Source organism: Mobula birostris, chromosome 1, assembly GCF_030028105.1.
Source record: "Mobula birostris isolate sMobBir1 chromosome 1, sMobBir1.hap1, whole genome shotgun sequence".
Taxonomy (NCBI): Eukaryota; Metazoa; Chordata; class Chondrichthyes; order Myliobatiformes; family Myliobatidae; genus Mobula; species Mobula birostris.
The window spans coordinates 178792720-178815562 of record NC_092370.1 but is presented as its reverse complement, the minus strand read 5'-3'; the positions used below and the strand labels follow the sequence as shown (position 1 = coordinate 178815562).

General features: G+C 37.6%; 1 protein-coding gene across 1 annotated transcript; it reads left to right on the top strand.

Moving 5' to 3' along the window:
* The first annotated feature begins 2885 nt into the window (after positions 1-2885).
* Positions 2886-22533, top strand: grem1a (gremlin 1a, DAN family BMP antagonist). Its single transcript, XM_072278318.1, has 2 exons — positions 2886-3016; positions 19809-22533. Exon 2 carries the CDS (start codon positions 19810-19812, stop codon positions 20323-20325), a length of 516 nt encoding a protein of 171 aa, XP_072134419.1. The 5' UTR covers positions 2886-3016; position 19809; the 3' UTR covers positions 20326-22533.
* Positions 22534-22843: the final 310 nt, after the last annotated feature.

The window sequence follows — 22843 nt, the reverse complement described above, 5'->3', positions numbered from 1 at the left end:
ATACGTGTTTAAGCTAAAACATGGGGCTGTATGTCTGCTTCCAGTGGCTGATAAATACGCATCAAGGTGAATAGACATTCAAAATTTATCCTTCTCTACGACACACGGGTAATCAGCCATAAATTGATATCGTCAGTTCTGTTTCAGTTACCCTGTAACAGAAATCCGCCGACCTGTTTCAACCTTAATAGTCAATTTATAACCAGCGGCGCGACTACTAAAGATAGCCTGCTTTTTAAAGAGTCAATTTAATAAATGTTCTAACTTCCACCCTAAGATAGAAATTTTCAAGAAAGCGCCAGTTCTCATTGGGATAACAATCTCGTTTCATTATAATAAAAATCGATCTACGACATATGAATTCGCTAGTTAGAGGAACTGCGGGGCACTTACTAACAAACTGACATCAATTTCACCGGATTCCAGGTACCGCAAGAGCTATCGTGCGTCGAATGCATTTATTTCAGGGAATCACTGCGAAAGTTAAACTAAGAGACACTAAGAACGCATACAAGTCACACAGCCATTCAAAAAGGACTGTACAGTTGGATGTATGCCATCAAGAAGCGCAAATGCTGAAAATATCAGCATTTTCATGTGATGTGTTTGCATCAGTTAAAGACACAAATTTGTTGCACTCGTACAAATGTATCGGAGAGCTTGTACATGTAATACAAAGTTTGCCGAATAATGCACACGCACACACACACGCGCGCGCGCGCACACACACCCACACGCAAACACATACGGGAGCGCTTTTAAAAAGTAAATAAACAAAACGCATGCTAACAAAAACAGAAATTAACAAATCAGATAGCATCCCTGGACAGAAAATTAGCTTCACGTAGGAGGTTTTTCTAAAAAAACAGAATGCAACAGCCTACAAGGTAAAGATACAACATCTGTTCAGATTTAATCATATCCATTCCAACATCTCTCACACAAGGCAAATCATCCTGATTTCGTTTTTCTTGGGATAAAATACAAATTCGTGTGGATGATTCAATTTCTGGTGGTTTGTATGTGATAGTTCCATCATTATTATCTTAAAATTAAGTTATTTAAGTTTCGTTGAAGTGTACGAAGTTTTACAGATTGGTTACAGGTTACTTATACTTTATTGTCGCCAAACAATTGATACTAGAACGTACAATCATCACAGCGATATTTGATTCTGCGCTTCCCGCTCCATGTTTACTGTGAACCATTTCAAATCTCAGAGGGGAACTATACAAAATAGTGCTGAAAGTTTAAATAAGTTGGATTGTAGGATAGATTCGAATATGTACAGCAGGATAAAATAATATGTAGGGTAAGATTGGATTAGTGAGGGGTAAACAGCAAAAAGAGAAAGCATCAGCATCAGAACAGGGTTTATTATAACTGACATGCTGTGAAATTTGTTGTTTTGCGGCAGCAGTATGGAGCAAAACATACACATTTACTTTGTTACAATAAAACATAAATAGTACAAACGAGGAATAACGATATAATGTTCGTGAGTTCATGAGTCGTTCAGAAATCTTTTGGCCGAGGGGAAAAAAGCTGTCTCTGAATCGCTAAATGAATCGTCAGTCTCCTGTACCCCCTCCCTGACTGTTGTAACGAGAAGGGACATGTCCTGGATTGTAAGGGTCTTTAATGATAGATGCCTCCTTCTTGCGACACTGCCCCTTGAAAACGTCCTCGATGTTGGGGAGGTTTGTGCCCGAGATGGAGTTGGTATAAAAATCTTGCACAGATTGAGGAAAACGTGGAGGATGATCTTCTAAAAACGTTTATGCAATTGGGGAAACTTGCCTTGCGAATGCGTTCAAAAATAAGCTTCCAATCAAACTATAACAGCATTTTCAGTGATTTTGAAACGAGCTTGCTGCAGATTTCCCTTGTTTAAAACGCAGGTTATTTGGGAAATCGATGGTTGTGAAGAATGAAGTGCAGAATGTTTATTTGGCAGCTGATATCATCAACCTATAAAATCAATCACAACACAAATGTATCGAGTGTATTCATGTATCATAAGAATATATTTTCTATGAAAATTTTCCCGGGGTAGGCACGTTGCTTCTCATCAGTGGGTCAAAACTCGTTAAAGGCGGCTGCTTTAAATGATCAGAGAAGTCACCGAATCAACCCTTACCATTTTATCCATGTGAGATTGACTACAATATCAGTTTTACGTCGACAAGATTATTTTGACCGTCTGCAGAAGAAATTATCAAATAAAATATATATTATTTACGTAGATTCACAGCAAGTTTCAGTTTTAGATTGTTTTTTTTAACCACAGGTACATCGAAACACACAGTGAAGTGTATCACTTGCGTTAATCTCCAACAGACCCAAGGATGTGCTGGAGGTAGCTGGCAACTGTCGCCACACATTCCAACAACATCATAGCATGTCCACAATGGGAAATATGTATTGGTTTCAATTCGTTCTAATCGATATCGTACTATTTGTTTAGGGAAATCCGATGATTTGGTATCCCCGTAAAAAATATGCAACTTAGGATGCAACTTCATACTTTTGTTTCCAGGGATTTCAACGAGTAGGTGAAAGTAATAGATAGCGAAAATATAGTCATACAAATACCAAAAAATACATAATCAGTTGAGTTTGCAATGTATGTCAAATGAATTAATTTCGTTTCGTAATCAGTTGCAATAAATGGGATACAGATCATGCAAACCCGACAATGCTTTCAGAGTTTGAACAGTGGCAACAAATGGGACTGACTGTAGTGTGAAACTAATCCAGAACCTGATTTCAATCAGTGGGCGGATTAATTCTGGTGCAATTCCAAACTTTCTGGCCAATGATCGCGAGAGGGTTTGGAGACTTCCTGGCTTTTAAATATGACTGCTCGACTCGGGAAGAAATTGTACCGCAAATCAGCGGTTCATTCTATGGAGACATCAGTATTCAGAGTTTTCCTTTATTTTCTATAGCATCCCGGCTTTCGCGTGGAACATCAGCCAGCAGTGTACGTGACTGTACAGAGAACGCTGGGCAGGTAAGTCTGAAGTTGGTGCATTGTACATCCACTGTGAATTTCGTGTGTTCAGCTGGAAGTCTACAGCGGAGAGCACCGGCTTGGGAATTGGTTTGGGAGCTTATTTTTGACTCCGACACCGCCAGGTCTTTGCTATTGTCGACCAGTTTCATTTTATATAAGCGCTTAGTATCATTCCCCTATCCTGTATGCTTTTGAACTCTTTTCATCTCTCTTTCTCTCTCCCTACACCCTTGACCGATTCAAGTCGATCGTTGCGCGCTGTGTATATTTCTCCTTGAATTACCATCAGCTTGTATCGCCTGGGAGAGGAAGAGCCTGTGTGGGCCAGTGTAGCCGCGGTGGGCGATGCTGTGCGTAGACTATTACCTGCTCGGCGGCAGCGGAGCCAAACAGCCTTTACCCAACTCTTCTTGGTTGTAAACTAGCTGGGCATTTGAACGCAGCTTTCAAACACCGAATCACAGTCAAACGCACCTAGTGGACTAACCTGACGCAGCGCCGAGTATCACTTTGGTACTTATTTATTAACACAAGTTAGTGGGGTACGGTTTAGTATTTATGTTGACTAATTTGCATTCGCTAGGTTTCAAAACACCGTGGTCCTAACCTACCGGGCGGTATTCCGCAACAGTTCATTTTGCCTTCTCTCTCTCTGGGTCCTAAACTTCAAGTAGCATTACATTTACTTTCTCCTAGAGGTCAGGTATAATCGGCAGACACATGGATATAAACTGCGGGAGTTCACAAAGCCAATGACCCGTGTGGTCGTCGGTTCGTTGTTTTTCGCACGTTGATTTACGCCGGCCTCCTTCATCTGACGCTTTATATGCTCAATTCTGATACTTGAAATCTTTCACAGCTTTCCTTGTATAAGCTAACCCCCTTTATACCTCCCAGTTTCTTGTCCCGTGCTGTGTTTTCCGTTTTATTTTCCCTTTCTACATCTCTGCTTCTTGTGTTGTGTTCTGAATCCTGGTTTCGTTCTCGCGGGTATTTGGAATTCCTGTCGCTGCTACCAATCCCGCCCACACTCTCTGCGATGACATGAATGGTGTCCGTGGTGGGACATCAGGCGCGGTTCACGCCATAGTCTAAAATGACTTGAACTGCAAATGTACTGCTTGGAAGGCCTGATGCCATACGGCGTAGTGTTCAGAATGGCGGGGTTTCGAAGTTTCATTTGCGTCTTCAGTTGTTATCGAGCCGGGGAGACTAGGGAAGGGGAATCGCAGAGACAGTAGCAACTATGGGGAGGAAGCGTAGGATCTGCCTTACATTGGCCGTCAGGGGGAAGGAGCAGTCAACACCCAGGGGGCGAGTGATTCTGCCGTCAAAATTCAAGCCGTGCACGACCTGAACATCCCAAAGCGTTTAAAGAAACATTACAACACAATTTTAAGACCGCTCTTCTTTGAAGGAATATTATTCAGTGTCGATGCTACTTTACGTTATCCTGATCAGATTTAGATTTTCAATTCTGAAGATCTCCAAGTATTTGAGAGAAAACATCCTTTATTTTTTTTTATTCGGTTATGTAGTGTACTCAAATTACAAAGCAGAACGATTCAATTCATAATAGTTTGCCTTTTGCGATTCGCGAACGATGTTGCCCAAAATACAAACGGCTTCTGCTGCTGTACTAATTCACAAAATCTGTAAAGGCATGCCAGCACGGAAAAGTTCAAAGGAAAAGTGAACCATCTCCCACCAGACGGGGATTGCGTAGATTAGATCAGTATAAAGCTACGGCTTTAGTTCTTTGCAGCTCAGCGTAAACTTTACAGGCTGCCTGACTTCAGTAACCAAAATATTTCTAGGAGATATCCGATTTTGCTCTAGAATTCGTCAGCAAAGTAGTAACAAAAGTAATTGATCACTATCTTAAAAACAAAATCACGTGATTGTTATAGTTTAGGCTATCAAGATGTAAAATAGGATGTAGATTAATGGTGCATTGGACAACACTTAAAATGTAAAAACACAGTCGCACAGGATCAAAGTCTCAATCCCAGCCCTAAATTACAAAACATTAATTACCGTTAAAATGTTAGCGCAAACAAGCGCTGCATTGTGTGTATACGTTTTAAATGTTGAAATTCCAAAAGTTTTATGCGACAATAACATATAGTAAATAAGTTTTAAATATATTCAAGTTGCGTCTGTACCTGGGAAGTTATCCCTTTCCTGCCCAAATCTACTTGTTGGCAATATATTACTCTATGACAATAGAAAAAAATCAGTAAAAAATATCAGCTTTTAGGGATTCTATGCTATGATTTTATTATTTATATCAGTCTTTCTATAATATTATTTTCTTTTCTTTTGGAAATTTTATGTTAAATGGACTTTACGCAAAATAAGACGGAATAAGAAACATCTTAAATGTGTTTACTCCACGAGCAGCATTTTATAAAAAAAAGTAAGCAGGTAATAGAGGAATTTAATGGAAGTATTTTCTGGCTTCGTCAAAATCTTGTCAGAGATATCCTGATGCTTTAAACTTGGATTTGGTTTGTTAGAGTATTAGTTATGACGTAGATGGATAAATTTCCCTTTCATTAAATATAAAGTCTCAGACTCTGGAAAATGTGTTGGAAGATATATGGCATAGGAGCTGAAGTTAATATTTCATCTTTCAAAATCAAGATTATCAATACTTCTAGTAATAAGAATGGATGCACCAACAGAGGTGTCGTTTCTTCACAATTTTATCAAACCCAGTAACTCATATTTTGAATTTTTTAGAGCTGAAGCATTCTTTTTATCATTTAATGAAGGAATTTATTTACTTTAAATTTAAATCATTAATCCAAAGAACAAGCAAGATTACAGAGCCATGTAATGATTTCTGAAAATTTGGTCAGAATAATTTCATTTCTCCTTCCAACCCATCACAGTGCAGTTCCATTTATTGTGTAATTTCAATAAGCTGCAACTAATCCATTCCAATTACAATAAACATCTTTAAAATCACATGTTTGCTGTAAATTCCTCACCCTTTAGATCCTACTCTCCTAAAAATACACAAAACATTATAGCTTGGAAACTTCTGCAAGCAATTTTACTGCCCAAAAATTCTTTAAATTTCATATCAGATATTCCTCTGATTTGGCAGAACTTTTAAATTAGCTTTTAATATCAAAATGGACTAATATTGTTAAGATATGTGGATATGAATTTGGTAATATTTAAATCTGTGTGAAAATTACTTTAGTTTCAAGCCTCAAAGGTTAAAATATTTGGAAAACTGTTATAATCTACAGTTCTATTTATGAAATCAAACATGTTGCTATCAATAGGATATGATGAGTGCCATTCATATCAATATTATAAGGTAAAAGAATCAATATTCATCTGGACTGATTGAATATTGTGGAGGATTTACTGTGGTTTAATATACAGTAGCTGCCAGTCAGGGCTGATGTGTAACAGGTGGAAACATCCCCAGTGTTGATTTTAAATACATTGTGTACCCAATAACTTTTGCAAGAGAATCTTGTTACTTTTTTTTTGTAAGTCGCACAAGCCTGCAGTAAAATGCTGTCAACCTGTTTGAGATTATTATATTTAGTTATTTAAAAAAAATTGCACACATTGCCAATGCTATGCTGAATGATGTGCAAGACAAATTTAAAGGTATTATAGTAGAGTGACATTTATTGATGACTTAAAATATCATAGAAACCAGGCTTCAACCAATTTAAGTCACTCCATATGATAGTTAAAAATGGCTGAGCGCTGGATACCTCAAAGATTATAGGATTTTATTTTACTCTTGGGTTTCATAACTTAATTCTGAAATTGGAGACTTGTTATATCAATTCAATATTAAATAATTCCATTTTAAATAGCCTTCAAAAATGGGCCCATTAAATTTAGTGGTGAGTCAGATACCTGCAAAGAATTTGATAGTAATCTATTCCACTATTAAAGTGGTTTGTTTTAGAACCAGAATCAGAATCAGATTCAGGTTTAGTATCACTGGCATATATTATGAAATTTGTTAACACCACATATGCATTGTATACTGACTTCTTCCCCACAATTTTTAATGACTAGAATTGGGAAAGTAATAATTATTCTTTAAACTTAAAATTCAATAATATTTGGCCTCCTTTATGATATCCTATTCAATTTGCAACTGAACTGCAGACAGCACTCAAGGAAGATTTCTTGTTTTGCCTTGTTCTTTCAGCAGTCACCTAGCATAAAGTTCATAGCCTTTTCTGAGAAGCAACCCAGTGGGGCATATGGATGAAGAACTCGGACAATTTATCTTTTTGATTAACTCCTCAGTATAATGTCAACTCCATCCATACTTTTTCGAATGGTTAGCACTTACTTGGTGGTACTTTTACTGCTGCACTGAAACAGTGAAAGAATAAAACACGATGGACCACTCACCATCAACCACAAAACAAAGGAAGCGAATGTTCCTTCTCCCCTTAGCTGTCCATGGCCATTCATGATTGGATGTAATGGCTTTGCAGAACTTTGATATGATCTATTGGTTTTAAGATTATTTAAGATTTCTGAGATTATTATTTTAGACTACCTACCACATTCTGCTTTTGCTACCTAGTGCACGTGCAGTTCTTCATTAATCTGACAGTTCATTTGAGGGACATAGCAGTGTTGGCCCCAGCCATTTGATCTTACAATATCTTCCTTACAAACTGATGGGAACTGGTGTAAGATTGGGGGAGTTGTCCTACAGACCAGACAAACAACACCTTACAGACAATGTGTCTCCACCACAGGACAGACCACTGTGGGCTAGAGAAAAGGGATGGTGAGTTAGATCTATGGCAGCCTCAGATCACATGTGGGCAAGGAAATCTCTTTTGGTTCTTGCTTCCTCAGACAGCTGATGAATCAGTGGTCCTCCTTTGTGAGCAACACTTGGAAGAAGCACAGAATGTAGCAGGGTACAGAACTTCCTCTGGATGGCAGACTTCAATGTCCATCACAAAGAGTGGTTTGGTAGCTCTAGCACTGACTGAACAAGTTAAACTCTCAAGGACTAGGGAGCCAGACTGGTGGTGTGGCAGGTATGAGTGAACTAACAAGAGTGATAAACCTTCTTGACTTTGTCTTTGCAAAACTACCTATGGCAGGTGCATTGGAGTGCCATAGCATTTGTAGAAGTAGTCACTGTGTGGTCCTCATGGAGACAAAGGCCTAGGTTTGTAACAAGTACACCTGCTGTAACAAGTGTTCCAGACTGGAATCAAGACAGGTTTGACAGATTAAAATTGAGCATCCATGATTGGAAGCAGTAGCATTATGATTGAATGCTGGATAAAGCATAGAACCAGACCATATCCCAGGTGTAATATTAAAGAAATGTGCTTCAGAAGCAACTGCATCTCTGAAAAATCATCTCACAACATGGGTATCTTTCAAACATGTAAAAAAATTCCCAGCCATGCCCCATTCTGAAAAAGTAAGGTGGACCCAATAATTGCCAGTCTGTCCACCCTGTTATTAACATTGTGCGGGAAGGTGACATTAACAGTGATATAAAGCGACAGTTACTCAACAATAACCTGCTCATCCACACTTGCTTTGGGTTCCAATAGGGCCATTCAACACCAAACATCATCACAGCCTTGGTCCATAATGGATCAAAAAACTGAACTAACATCAGGGAAGCATTTGTCCGAATGCCTGAGTAATGCTTGACACTGGGTATCAAGGGCAAACATGAGTGAGTGCAGTCTTGCAGTTCTTGGAGGTCATTCACTGCCCCTCTGGAATTCACAGCAGGAGTCCAAGGTGCAAACGTCTTCAGCTGCTTTACCAATGACCTTCCTGCCACCATACTATCACAGTTAGGGATGTCTGCTGATGACTCTATAATATTCCATTCTACTTGTAAGCCTTCAGCAACTGAAGCAATGCACACCTGCACATAGAAGGACCCAGACAATATTCAGGTATGGCATTCACTTACTCAGACCACAGAACTGCTTGACAATCTCTAATGAAACAATCTAATCACATACCCTTGACATTCAAAAATATTATCATTATTGTCTGCCACATATTTTCAATGACACCTGCCACAATAATATTATAAAAGAAAGGGTAGAAGCCAGATAATGTCAGGTGGCTCACTCCCGACACCCAAGCCTCTGCAAAAACTATAAGGTTGAAGTCAGTAGTGTGATGATGTGGCCTGGATGACAGCAGTTCTAACAACATCTTGGATCCTTCAGACCATCCGGGATAAAGCAGTTGATTTGAATAGTATATTCATCCATTACCCAAAGCATTTAATCCCCTCACTTTCAGCCCACAGTGGCTGCAGTATGAATCATCTACAAAAGACACTGCAGTTACTTATCTCAGCTTGTCCAATGAAAATCCTGTTGTCCAGACTTCCTTTTTCTTCCGCTAAGGACAAGGACTTCTGCCCATTGGAACACTACCATCTATAAGAGAAACACTACCGCCTACCATAGGAAGAGGGTAGACACAAGAGACGGCACTTGTTGGAATCTGGAGCAATAAAAAAATCTGCTCGAAGATCTCAGCAGGTTGATCAACATCTGTGGGACGAAAGGAAATGTCAGTTGTTTCCACAACAATTCATTTCCTCCCATGGATGCTGCTTGAACTGCTGAGTTCTTCCAGCAGATTGATAGAAATACATTTGTAAACTGGCTGTTGTAAATATATACTGTTACAAGTTTAAGAGCTTTGATTCATGATTGTAGCTAACCCAAGGAGTAAAATGTGTCTTGGGTCTATGCTTTTGGAGTAACATTATTAGAATGTGTAATAATGAAAGGCAACGTACTGTATCTGTAATGAGCATTTAGTTGCCAAACAAGCAATCAGTAGAAAAATGAGTGCCATTTTGAAAGTGTATGTTCATTATAATTTTATTTGGGAATTGATTGAAAAATCTTGGTTACATGCCAATATCCCATTGTTCTATGGATACACATGTAAATATGAAAAAAACATGTATAATGTGTCTAAATCTGTCAGCAGCAAGGTGTGATGTCAGCAAAGTGTAATGTTCAATATGTCCTATTAATATATTATTTTAGCATACTTGTCAAAATTGGCTGGGGGCTGATCAGTAATCCTGTTTCTTATAACTAGTGTTCACGCAGAGAGAGCAGGATTTTCCCTTTGCCAACAGCATTTTAAGAAATATTTTTTAAGTAGGCTATTTATGAGCAGTCCAAAGTTGCAGCGAAGTATGCTTCAGAAAGGAAATGTGGAGTGCATTTTTGTAATCACAGCTTCATCATAATGGCAATTATTATTCCATTTACTGATCTTGGTTTAATAGACCATAATACAGTTGATTAGTAAACATCTCTTCAGTTTTGATCTTGCATGATGGATTATTGACAGAAAGAGATTTTAAGTTACACTTTATTTAACATCACTCGGGAATATACCATCTATAATTTTACAATTATGCCCCTTGTTCTAGACAAATGGAAATGGTTTATCCTTATCTGCCCTTTAATCCCTTAATCATCTTAAACATTTCACTTAGCTCATTCTCTAATCTCCCGTGTTCAAGAGAACACAGACTCAGTCTATGCAACCTGTACTCAACATTAAAACCACTTAACACTGATAACTTTCTGGTGAAGTCTGTGGATTATGCTTCCAGTTCACTAGTCGAATACAATTGTATCCAATGAACCTCTGACAGTAATTTTTATAGGTACAGAGAATAATTAATGCAAAGGTAATCACAATTTTTTGCACTTGATAACAATAAAAAAGTGTATCTTCAGTTTTGATTATATTTTTATGGTGTATTGATAGCAAAACCAAAAGTCAATCAATAACATCATTTGCTTTTATGGACTGACATTTATCCATGTTTAAAAATAAAAGTCAGGAAAATTTCCTATCAGGACTCATACCCACAAAAAGACTCATTGATCAGTAAAATGGTAATAGGCCCACGCTATAGAGAGCTCATATAAGAAACTGGTCATGTTACTTATGTACATGACAATAAGCTTGACCCCACCTCACTATTTTATCATTTGCTGCCGGTCACCTTATGTATAGAGACTCCTGTGCCTAGTGTCACTTTATGGACAGACAATCAATTTATGTATGTAAGCTATCTTATGTATTTTTATTTATTGTGTTTTTTAATTATTGCACTCTTTATCCTATTGTGTCTCTTTGTGCTGCGTTGGATCCTGAGGAACAATTATTTCATTCTCCTTTACACTTGTGTACTGGAAATGATACTAAACAATCTCGAATCTTGAATCTTAAATTGGTATAAGCTAGTAAATACTAGTATGTAGTTGAAGATTGCTACATGAACATTTTCTACTTAATATTGATACCTACTCTTTGGTTCTACGTGATATATAGAATGGAATCAATAAGCAATGAATAAAAAGCTAACCATCATAAAGGGCAGAAAACAAAATAAAGGTTTAGAATTCTTACCAAATCAAAAAATGTGACAATTCAGAAGTTGAAAAATATCTTTGAATATCTTATGCTACAATCGCCCTGCAGGAAAGTTGAATATTGGCTGGCAATATAATTCATTCAGACTCATTTTAGGGACCCAGTTCACATGATATGTAATTGAAAACAATAAGTAGTTCAAGAGGGTAATAAATTTTTTTCTAACGCATCTGGATTGTGTCTCCCATTGAAATCAATCAGAGCTCAAGGGGGCAATAAATGCACGCATTGCCTCAGGCAATACATGTTTCTCACACTTCGGCCTCCAAAAGTGTTCAATGGTAACATTTTCTTAGAAATACTTCATTTATTCATATTCATTCACATGATCCCTGAGCAAAATAACAGTGGTTTCCAGTTATAGATCCTGAAATAGTGAAAAACATAATTTGCATTTGAAATACCTTAATTTCATTGTGAAGGAAGAATATAAATATTTGCGTACCACTTTCAAATATGGAATGAAACAATACAAACTACATTACAGTGTTAATCTAATAATGACTGCAAAAGTAATGCAAGTGTAATATACTGTATAATGCTATAATAATCAAAATCTCTTTGCCTATGTTTTCTTTCTTTCTTTTCAACTAACATTGTTTCTTTTGATAGGTCCAACTATTCCATCTGTGCAAGTATTCATGTATACTTCAATTTATAAAATATAACAGGGAGTTAATTTTCCACCCTTTGGCCAATGCATCGCAAAATACTGGTAAATTACCCCCAATCTCATGGAGAAACAAAAAGAAGCGTCTAAATTTGAACCAAAGTTTTAACTGGAATCAAATAAGCATGAGTTGATATTGCTAATCTTCATCTGAAAAGTCCATGAAAGGAAGCGTTAATCCTTAAAAATGTTTAAGAGGCAATTCTTTTGCTATAATTTTAAAGATGTAAAACAATCTGAAAGATATTATACATATTGCATCACCTGAAATGATTGCGCATCAGATATAATGCTTCCTGATCTCAGGAAGCACCTCTCAATTTCAAAGAATGATCATTATATGAAGTACTGAGCTAAACAGGGAGGTGAAAGTAAAATACAACACTGCTGAAGACAGCCGGACAGAATGAAACGATGAGCCTGATTATCCTGTGGTCTCATGTATCTGTAGTTATCTTTACAACTTGTCCTGTGGTATATAAAATCAGTATAACATCAATATGTAGAAGCTTATTTTGTTAATCCAGGACATCATTTATTTTGACAAAGGGAAAAGAATAGATAACTTCTAAATAATGAAAGTGTCCAAATAAGTTTGTGTCAAACACAACACTAGAAATTCCAATACTTAAACAACAGGAATTCTGCAGATGCTGGAAATCCAAGCAACACACGTCAAAGTTGCTGGTGAACGCAGCAGGCCGGGCAGCATCTCTATGAAGAGGTACAGTCGACATTACAGTCCTGACGAAGGGTCTCAGCCTAAAACATCGACTGTACCTCTTCCTAGGGATGCTGCCTGGACTGCCAAATTCCAATACTTGTTACTTTCATTCCTATTTCCTGTATTTTTTGGCAGTTCAGTAACTCATGTGTGGATTTCAGAGTTACTTCCCTGAGTTTATTCTAGGATACAGACAATTATGCCAAACAGGAAAGATACTAGCATGGACAGAAGACTGGCTGACTGGCAGGAGGCAAAGTGTCAGAATAAAAGGAATCTATTCTGGTTGGCTGCCAGTGACTAGTGGTGTTCAGCAGGGATTGTTATTGGGATTGCTTCTTTTCACATTATATATCAATGATTTGAATGATGGAATTGATGGCTTTGTGGTCAAGTTTTCAGACTTCACAAAGGTAATTGGAGGGGCACGTAGTGTTGATAAAGCAGGGAGTCTGCAGAATGACTTGGATAGATTGGGAGAATGGGCAAAGAAACGACCGGTGGGATATAGTGTAAGAAAGTGTACAGTCATGCACTGTAGAAGGAATAAAAGCATAGACTATTTTCTAAAATTCAAAAATCAGAGGTGCAAAGGGTCTTGGGGGTTCTTGTGCAGAATTCCCTAAAGGTTAATTTGCAGTTTGAGTTGGTGGTAGGGAAGGAAAGTGCAAAGTTAGCATTCATTTCAAGAAGACTAGAATATAAGAGCAAGGAAGTGATGATGAGGCTTTATAAGACCCCACTTGGAGTATTGTGAACAGTTTTGGGCTCCTTATCTAAGAAAGATTTGAAACTTATTGAATGTTCAAAGGCCTTTCTAGAGTGGATGTGGAGAGGAAATTTCCTATAGTGGGGGAATCCAGGACCAAAGAGCACAGCCTCAGAATAGAGGGCCATCCATTTAGAACAGAAAAGGAATTTCAGAGAGTTGTGAATCTGTGGAATTCATTGCCATGGATGGCTGTGCAGGACAAGACATTGGGTATATTTAAAGGTGAGTTGATAAGATCTTGGTTCGTCAAGGCATCAAAAGCTAGGGGTGAAGGCAGGAGAATGAGGATGAGAACGATAATAAATTAGGTTAGATGAGCGAGTGAATGTTTGGCAGAAAGAGTGCAATGTGGGGAAAGTGAAGTGGTTGATTTTGGAGAGAAAAACTGCAAAAAGGTGCAGCACAAAGGGATTTGGGGAAACCTGTACGTGAAACGTAGAAAGCGAGCAAAGAACTACGCATGTAAGCAAAGGATAATAGAATGTTGGTTATAATAAAATATAATGCCCCCCTCCCTCCTTTACCACTCTCTCATCTTATCTCCTTATCTGCCCATCATCTCCATCTAGTGCTGCTCTCCCTTCCCTTTCTTCCATGGCCTTCTGTCCTCTCCTATCAGACTTCCCCTTCTCCAGCCCTGTATCTCTTTCACCAATCAACTTCACAACTCTTCATCCCTTCCCTTCCTGGTTTCACCTATCACCTTGTGTTCTCTCTCCCCTACACCCACCTTTGAAATCTACTCCTCAGCTTTTTTCTCCAGTCCTGCTGAAGGGTCTCGGCCCAAAACGTCGACTGTACCTTTTTCCATAGATGTTGCCTGGCCTGCTGTGTTCCTCCAGCATTTTGAGTGTGTTGCATAGAATGTTACTGCTTATTTTAAGTGGGTTAGCATAGAAAAGTAGGGAAGCGTTACTGTAACTGTATAAAGTACAAGATACACCATATCTACAGCACTGGAAATAATTTTAATGTTCTCTATTTAAGGCAAGATATTTTATTAGAGGCAGTTCAGAGAACATTCATCAGTATAATCCCAGATTAGCTGGCTGGTGGCGTAGTGGTATCAGCGCTGGACTTCGGAGCGAAGGCTCCCGAGTTTGAATCCAACCGGCTCCCTTGCATGCTTTCCATCCATGCTGGGTTGAGCGTCGTTACAACTCGGCCTCGTAAAAATAAGAAAGCCTGCTAAAAAAAACGTCGTCATGACAGCGTCCTGATGACTCCACTCAGAGTTAAGGGCTTTCTTCTTCTTCTATAATCCCAGATATGTACTATGAGGAAGGGCTGAACAAGATGGTACTCTACTCAATGGGGTTTAGAAGAATGAGAAGCTACTTTATTAAAACAGATAAATTTCTTAGGAGGCTGGGAAGAGACCAGAACCTGAGGGTTGGTCTGAAGATAAAGAGGGCCTATGAAAACAGAGATAAAGAAAAACTTTCTCTGTTAGTGAGTTTTTAAAACTTCTGGGCATAGAGAAGTGGGGGCAGTTTTCTTATGTTTAGGATAATTGGATTTCTAATCAGTTAAGGAATCAAGGATTTTGGGGAACAGATAATGAAGAATACTTAAGGAATATTGGGTCAGCCATAGTCGTATTGAATGGTGGAGCAGGTTGAAAGGGCTGAGTAGCCAACTCCTGTTCCCAGTTCTTCTGGTCTAATGGTTATGAAACAGATTCGCAGATAATGTGAATAACTGGAGAAAGCGCAGAGAAGATTCCCCATAATATTGTCTAGAGTGGAGGATTTTAGTTATTGGATGGGCTCAGTTTATTTTCTTTGGAGCAAAGAGACTGAGGGGTGACCTGATAGAGGTAAATAAAGTTATACGATGCATAGATAGAATCTTTTTTCAATTGTAGTGGTATCAAAATGAAAATGAAATAAGCTTAAACTGTGAGGAAAGAATTTAAAGAGGATTTGGTGGGGGAATTTTATTTTACATAGAGAATGGTTAATAGCTAGAAGACTCTGCCAGAAAATGTTTAAAATCAGTATGTTTATGAGACAATTAGACTGATACTTGAATCTTTCATGCATCAAAGAATATTAATCCAATGCAGCAAACGGAATTAACTGACTAATTGGAATAAGAGAAGATATATTCCTGATCTAAACAGTATAATAGATCTCCAAATGTCCAGCAACATTGCAGCCAGCTCTTTAAGAAGGTCTTTACATTTCTTAAATAATTAATCAAATGATCCCCAAAATATTTTTCAATTGGCCTTAAGTCATTTTCACTTGGGGGATGTTTTCACTTTCACTGAATACTCTGTTGTGTACAGATTACTTTCAATAATTCTGGGCTCAACTTACTTACAGTTTCAGCCAGGCAGAACATGTTTTGATTGACTATATTCAAACTGGCTTGAAACGGGACACCTCTGCCCAACAGAGTAAGCTTGAGTTTAAGGGTGGAAGTAGCTCTCCTCTGTCATTTACAATATAAACATTTTGAAACATATCGAACATAGAACAGTACAGCACAGTACAGGCCCTTCCGCCCACAATGTTGTGCCGATCCTTAAACCCTGCCTCCCATATAACCCCCCACCTTAAATATAGAACATAGAACAGTACAGCACAGTACAGGCCAAAACAATGGGAAGAGAATTGACTTCCGAAGAATTTAGGTTGTAGACTCCTCAGCACTTTTTAAACCAGGTTTCATACTGCACCAGATTCATACGTAGCATTAAAACAAAGCAAAGTGATATGAGGGAACAACTTTGTAGAATATAATTCATTTATGAGTCAGATCATTCCCTGATGCTGGTCTTGGATGGCCAGTGTAGTGTTTGTTTCAAAGGAAGATTATTTTACAGCAAAACTAAGCTAGTAGTGCAAATGAATCCTTAGATAAGATTCTGTTAGGATATGTTGTGTACCTGTCAGGGTTTCACTTCAATTCAGATGATGCACTTGACTATTAATATTATCTTATAGGATCAGTATTGAAGGGACTGACAAATCATTTCAGGAAGATAACAGTGAAAGAGTAAATGATAGTAAAGATTTGAGCAAGGTATATGATACGTAATTTTCAAAATTAAAAATGTGACATTATTAACTTTGGTGGAGAATAATTATTTGATTACATTTTGTATGATGGTTCTCTACCTAAATGCTGACTTTCTCCTCAATGAACTGACTGCAACTTGGGATTTCTGTGTAAATATAACAATCACTAAGTTGTGGTCAATTGTTCACTATGATTCTTCTGACTGGCCTGGTTGAGGAAAAGGATTAAAAGTGATGAAATTAATGTGAAATCAGAAAAACTGAATAAATAAAGAACATATTTAAATATCAGAAACAAAATAAACAAAGAGCTGCAAAAACGAAGAACCCATTGTTGGTGCAGTTGTTCCATTTATTTCAATGAAAGGAAATGGCTAAAACGAACAAAAGTAAATTAAGATGTTTAGTTAAATGTATTTACTTCACTAACTTTTTTGGATTTATATTTTTTTTAGTTTGAATTGTTACTTACAGCTGCAAATCAATTAAAATAATCACAATTAATGACACAAATAATAATCAAGCTAATTGTCCTTTTTGTTAATAATAGAATACTAACATTTCAGAGTTGTCTAATGGTAGGTACCCTCTTTGTTTTTAAGTTCAAAAGATTCCACTAAAAGTTTTTTTTTACTTTTAAACCTACGTCACAAATGATTCACCTCTAAGCTCCCAAACACTTTCAAACATCAAAATTAAGATTCCAGAGAATGATCTTCATTTGGTTGAAGAAGTGCACTCCACACAATGCAGAAGTTGTTAACGCAGAACAAGGCAAGGCAGGTTGGTCCGTTAAACACCACCATTGCACGGCAGTTGCAGGTGTACCACATATACATTTGCAGCAATTCCTTAAGACTTTTTTAACTGTAGCTATCAATAAACAGTTTGCCACAAAAGAAAGAGGTTTACATAAGAAAATGGTTGAAATGTATAAACATAAATATTACCTTCCATTCATGAGTCTAATAGTTTTCAGCCATGTTTACTACTCAGATCGATTTTAACCAATTTTAGTTCAGCTAAATCAAAGATAACACAGACATTTTATGAAGCCGCAGGATTTGCACTTAAAGAAGATAGGGAACATCGTCTCAGAAGCCTCTGATGGGCATTTTCATGCCTTACAAGGCACAGGTTGGAAGTCTGTGTGGGGCGCCACTCCTCGCACAGACACTAGAGCAGTGTGTGATTAAGTGCCTTGCTCAAGGACACAAACACGCTGCCACAGCTGAGGCTTGAACCAGCGACCTTGAGATCACTAGACAAACGCCTTAACCACTTGGCCACGTGCCTAATTATCTTAAAGAAGATAATTAAAGTAAAAAACAGTTGAAGCAAACAGCAAAACAAAAGGTAAATTAGAATAAGGTAAAACTGAGTACTATGTATGGAAAAGAACACAAGAGAAACAGAGCTAAGAACAATTAAGATAGATTTCACACATATCTATCCAAATAATTGAATGAACTTAAAGATAAATAATTGAAAATGGTGAAATGAGTTAGCTAGTTAATGTTATTCCATGTCTTCACTTTCATGCTGTCATTGAAAACATTGTCCTTTAGCTATGCAATTAAAAAGAACATAGATATGTTGTAAAATAACATAAGCTTGACTTGTACTGTTCCACTGGGCTGGCTGCCAGAATGAAGGGAAGTGCTGTCGACCAGCTGTTTGCAGCTTAGTGCCCCAGGTCTGTGTATGCAAGATGCATGGCCGCACATGTGAGTGCCCTGTCCTTCAAGGAGTGACTTGCTGATAAGCAGCTCCAGGTTCACCTTCACCATGTGCGTGAATGCCAACCACTCCGTTGAAAAGAACTTTTGCAAAAGGTGTGTTTGACATACTTCCGTGCTGTAAATTATTTGATAGTTGGTAATAAATGGTTTAAATTCATTTAAATCACATTTGGATGATTTCAGAGTTTGATGAAGTACCTAAGATGCATTACCTGAGTTTTTTCCCCCTACAGGATGGAGCTTTCCCCACCCTGCTGGACAAATATTGGGGGTTTGGTCAACTTATCCAGCTCACTGCATCTTGAAATACTAGTGAGTCTGGGTAGTCCTGAGTCACTGCATCTGTATAAATGTCAATAAGGAGATGCTGGTTTGGAGGTCAACATTCCTCTACCTGTGCTACAGCCTATTTTCATGACATTTTAATTAGTGATTATTTTGTGTATAAGTATTGAGAAACATATCACCATTATTTAACTTTTCAGTTTAGGTTATTGGAGTATTTGCTAAGTGTTACCAAACTGACCACAATGTATATCACTAGTAAGATGATCAATAAGGGTAGAAATCTCATTTCTTGATTCCCATTATACAGATGAAAAACATGAAAAACAAAACAAAAAAAATCACGTCCTAAGTGGCAATATCATGAACCCCCAAAGACCTCTGAATGGCATATGACCTGGTTACAATTTGAGCTAATTTTTTGATATTCCTAGTGGCCATCTGAAACAAGTGTTTGGACTCTTGTAATAGAATCAGACTTAATCGGTTCCGGAATCAACAGCAGCTGCTGTGGCCAAAGTAAATGGAGAGAAAAAGATACTGCAGGAGTCTGGGGATCATTAGACATTTCTACTCGTCCCTCATCTTGGGAGAATTGCTGCAAAGATTGGCATGTGCCCAGCAAAATGCTCAAAGACCCTGAGGCCCAATTTCAAACTAAGAAGGTGCTCTTGCTTGCTGCGATCACTTATTGTATATAAGACTGTTTGATAAAAATAATAATTATTCCACATTTATTTTAATTGATTTATTGTCAACAAAAATATCCAGAAGGATAATTTTCCTTTGATTGATGGCTGGCATATACTTGAGTGCATTTAAAGATGCGAACAGTTCCTAAATGGCAGTCTACCATAACTGTGTGGGTTTAAAATTGTAGACCATGATCTAATTGCTAAATTACCTCACTCTGTACCCTCGGTGCAAAAGGATACTGGCAACCCACTCCTGTCAACTATTTATCATAACTAGATATTTCCAGTAGATGCGTCATTGCCTAAAGAACAATGTGTGGTCAACCATGTCACAAATATGTGTTGTTAAAACTTTATAAATGGTTATACTGACTGAAGGCACTTTGCTGTCTTTCTCCAGGATGACCCGAACCCTGTGTGCGCTCTGCATTTTTCTGTTACTATGGTGTTTTCTGCTATGTACCAGCGAGGGAGCTGGGAAGAAGAGAAATCGTAGCTCCCAAGGAGCAATTCCCTCACCAGACAAAGGCCAGCCAAACACCTCGGAGCAGGCGGGAAACCGGAGCAATGTGGATGAGGTCTTGGAGTCGAGTCATGAGGCACTTCACGTCACTGAGAGGAAGTACCTGAAGCGGGACTGGTGCAAAACACAGCCCCTCAAGCAAACCATCCACGAAGAAGGCTGCAACAGCCGCACCATCATCAATAGGTTCTGCTATGGCCAGTGCAATTCTTTTTACATACCAAGGCACGTCCACAAGGAAGAGGGCTCTTTTCAGTCCTGCTCCTTCTGTAAGCCTAAGAGATTCACCACCATGACAGTCACCCTAAATTGCCCTGACCTGCAGCCTCCCATTAAGAAGAAAAGAATCCAGAGAGTTAAACAGTGTCGCTGTATTTCCATCGATCTCAACTAAAGTGAGAAGAATACCATCATCACAATTTGACAACCTGCAACGTAATGAACCACAGTCATAACTCTGGGACAAATGCATTTAAGTATGTTTGTATCCTCAATTACCTTTATCTGTTTAAGGACTTGGATTCAGATCCAATCCCCGAGTAGATAATTTCCACTGTGTGGAGTGTGAATAGTCAGAGAGAAGGATATGAATATTTAAATAATTATTTCAAAGCTCTTGTTCAGAACATTGTGGGTATTTAATAATTAATTTCCGTTTCATTATGTGAGATTGTATTCAACTTAATTTTGCCCATAATACTACAATGCTAACCAAAAGGGAGGTAATTCTGGTATTCATGAAGTTTACTGAACAATTACTTTACAATTAACATCATGCATAACTCATTGTAAGAGGCTTGACTTTAAAATATATTTGAACTAATAAAATATCTAGTAGTTTACTTTGTAATTGGCTGGTCATTCACAAATATGCTTCCAATGATTGCCATTAGAAGTGCGAGTGGGCAGGAAAAGCAATCATCTAAGCAAGAAATGCATTCTTGGACATGCTTGTCTTTTGATTGCTTTAGCAGCAGTACAAAGTGCCTCTGTAACCAACTGCTGGATGTGCACAAAAGCTTCGAACTTCAAAATACAAGTACAGTATCATTTGTAAACCACTTAGATGCACTAAGCATCCAACTTGATATGTTGTTTAAAAAAAGCATTTTTAATGGGCTTATTATACACCCTGAAGAGCACAATTATGGGAATAATTAACACCTTTGCCAGCTACATGATAGAGAATGGCAGGATTGATCCTAGATCCTTCATACAACTTTACTGATTTCTTTATTTTTCCGCTGAGATGGTTGTATAGAGAGGGTACTATTGCTGCTACATATATATTAAGTATATGATGAATGCAGAGATCAAACCTTGTGTCATTCACTTACCATTATAATTACATGTTGATATTTCCCCTGAGGCTGTTTCTTTATGACATGCTTGAAATATCTCCTTATGCAGACCAAAGAAAGAACAAAAGTGGTACTTGTGAATATATTTGTAGAAAGCAACAGTATTTTGGCTTTTAATTTAATGCCCTTAGCGTAAGTGTGTATTATACTTGCTGCTTTTTACTGTAAAAAAGTATATTATACGTTTATTTCAGTTACTGCTGTTAAGTATTAAATTGTTGGGTTGAACAGGTAGCACTGTGATGGAGCATCATTGCACAGTAACATAAATTGGTGGGATATAAAGTTACAATACCTAGTGCTTCAATGCTGAGCATCTCATTTTGAATAGATTACTAGATGCGGGAAAGAGAATGCAACGTGAATGAGAATTAACTTTGGACCTTCCTCATGCAGATAAAGCATGTATAGAAGTAGCTCATATGTACTCAATGGCACTCAGGAGAGTGCAGGGAAAGAGAGGATGGTGAATGACAAAGATAAATGAAAATAAATGGGTAACCACATGTGTTTTTGTTTGGTTATTGGAGAATGATCTTCATTTTGGAATAAATGTATGGAATCATCTGTAATTCATTACAAAATGTAAGCTATTCATATTGAAATGATGGACATATCAATATCAGAATAATGCTGTCAGATCTCTGATCACTACAGTTCATAAAAAAAATTCTGATCTGAGATTCAAAATAATACTACCCATACTGAATATAATGAAGTGAATCCACCTGGATCTGATGACTTTGAAAACATCCCTTTGAATTCCAGTAGCAAGTTTTTTTAAGATTGTGAAGAGGAACCAGTTCATCTCTTCCCTACTCTCTTAGGGAGTGTCAAATCATGAAAAGAAGCAGGAGTAACCAATGCATTGTTATTCTATTGGATAATTCTGCAACTCTTATGCTTCAGCAGCATTACACACTGAATGAAAACGCGATTGCATGATCATGGTGCTCTCCTGTATAGTGTAAGCATGATGATTCTGCTTGGTATAGCCAGGCATCATTAGTAGCAATTAATTAGATTGACTCAGTAATATTAAACGATGAACAATGTATGTATTTATGCTTACTTGTGCATTGTAATATTTGTACTCATTTTACTGCATGTACTGCAGATTATTTCGTTGTTGAGCTAGCTTATCTTCACTGTCTCATCCAGATGTGGTAAGTTTAAAAAAAACAAGACGTCATAAAAAGATTGTAATTAAGCAAAATAAGATCTCATTCCAAGCATTTTATATGCCATGTTAAATGTTAGTACACAAATAAAAACTACCTTCCGAAGCACTGCATTCCATTTTATTCTCGCTAGGAATTTGCTCCTTGCTGTGATTTTAATACATTGCTCACCCCTGTGGTTCCTTTTCATCATAAAATATACTGAATTACGACTAAGGGACTCAAATCTGTAATTCATTGTGGGTACTTCAAAACACATTGTATAATTGTGTTTCAATCAAGTATGTTTGGTACATATATTAATGGTGATTAAATCACAGATTTTCATGCATTCATCCATCAATTCCTTCCAGAAAATTAAGAGTAATTT

What these genes read in the sequence shown, in the direction of transcription:
- grem1a (XM_072278318.1), top strand. Translation starts at nt 19,810, where the DNA reads ATGACCCGAACCCTGTGTGCGCTCTGCATTTTTCTGTTACTATGGTGT.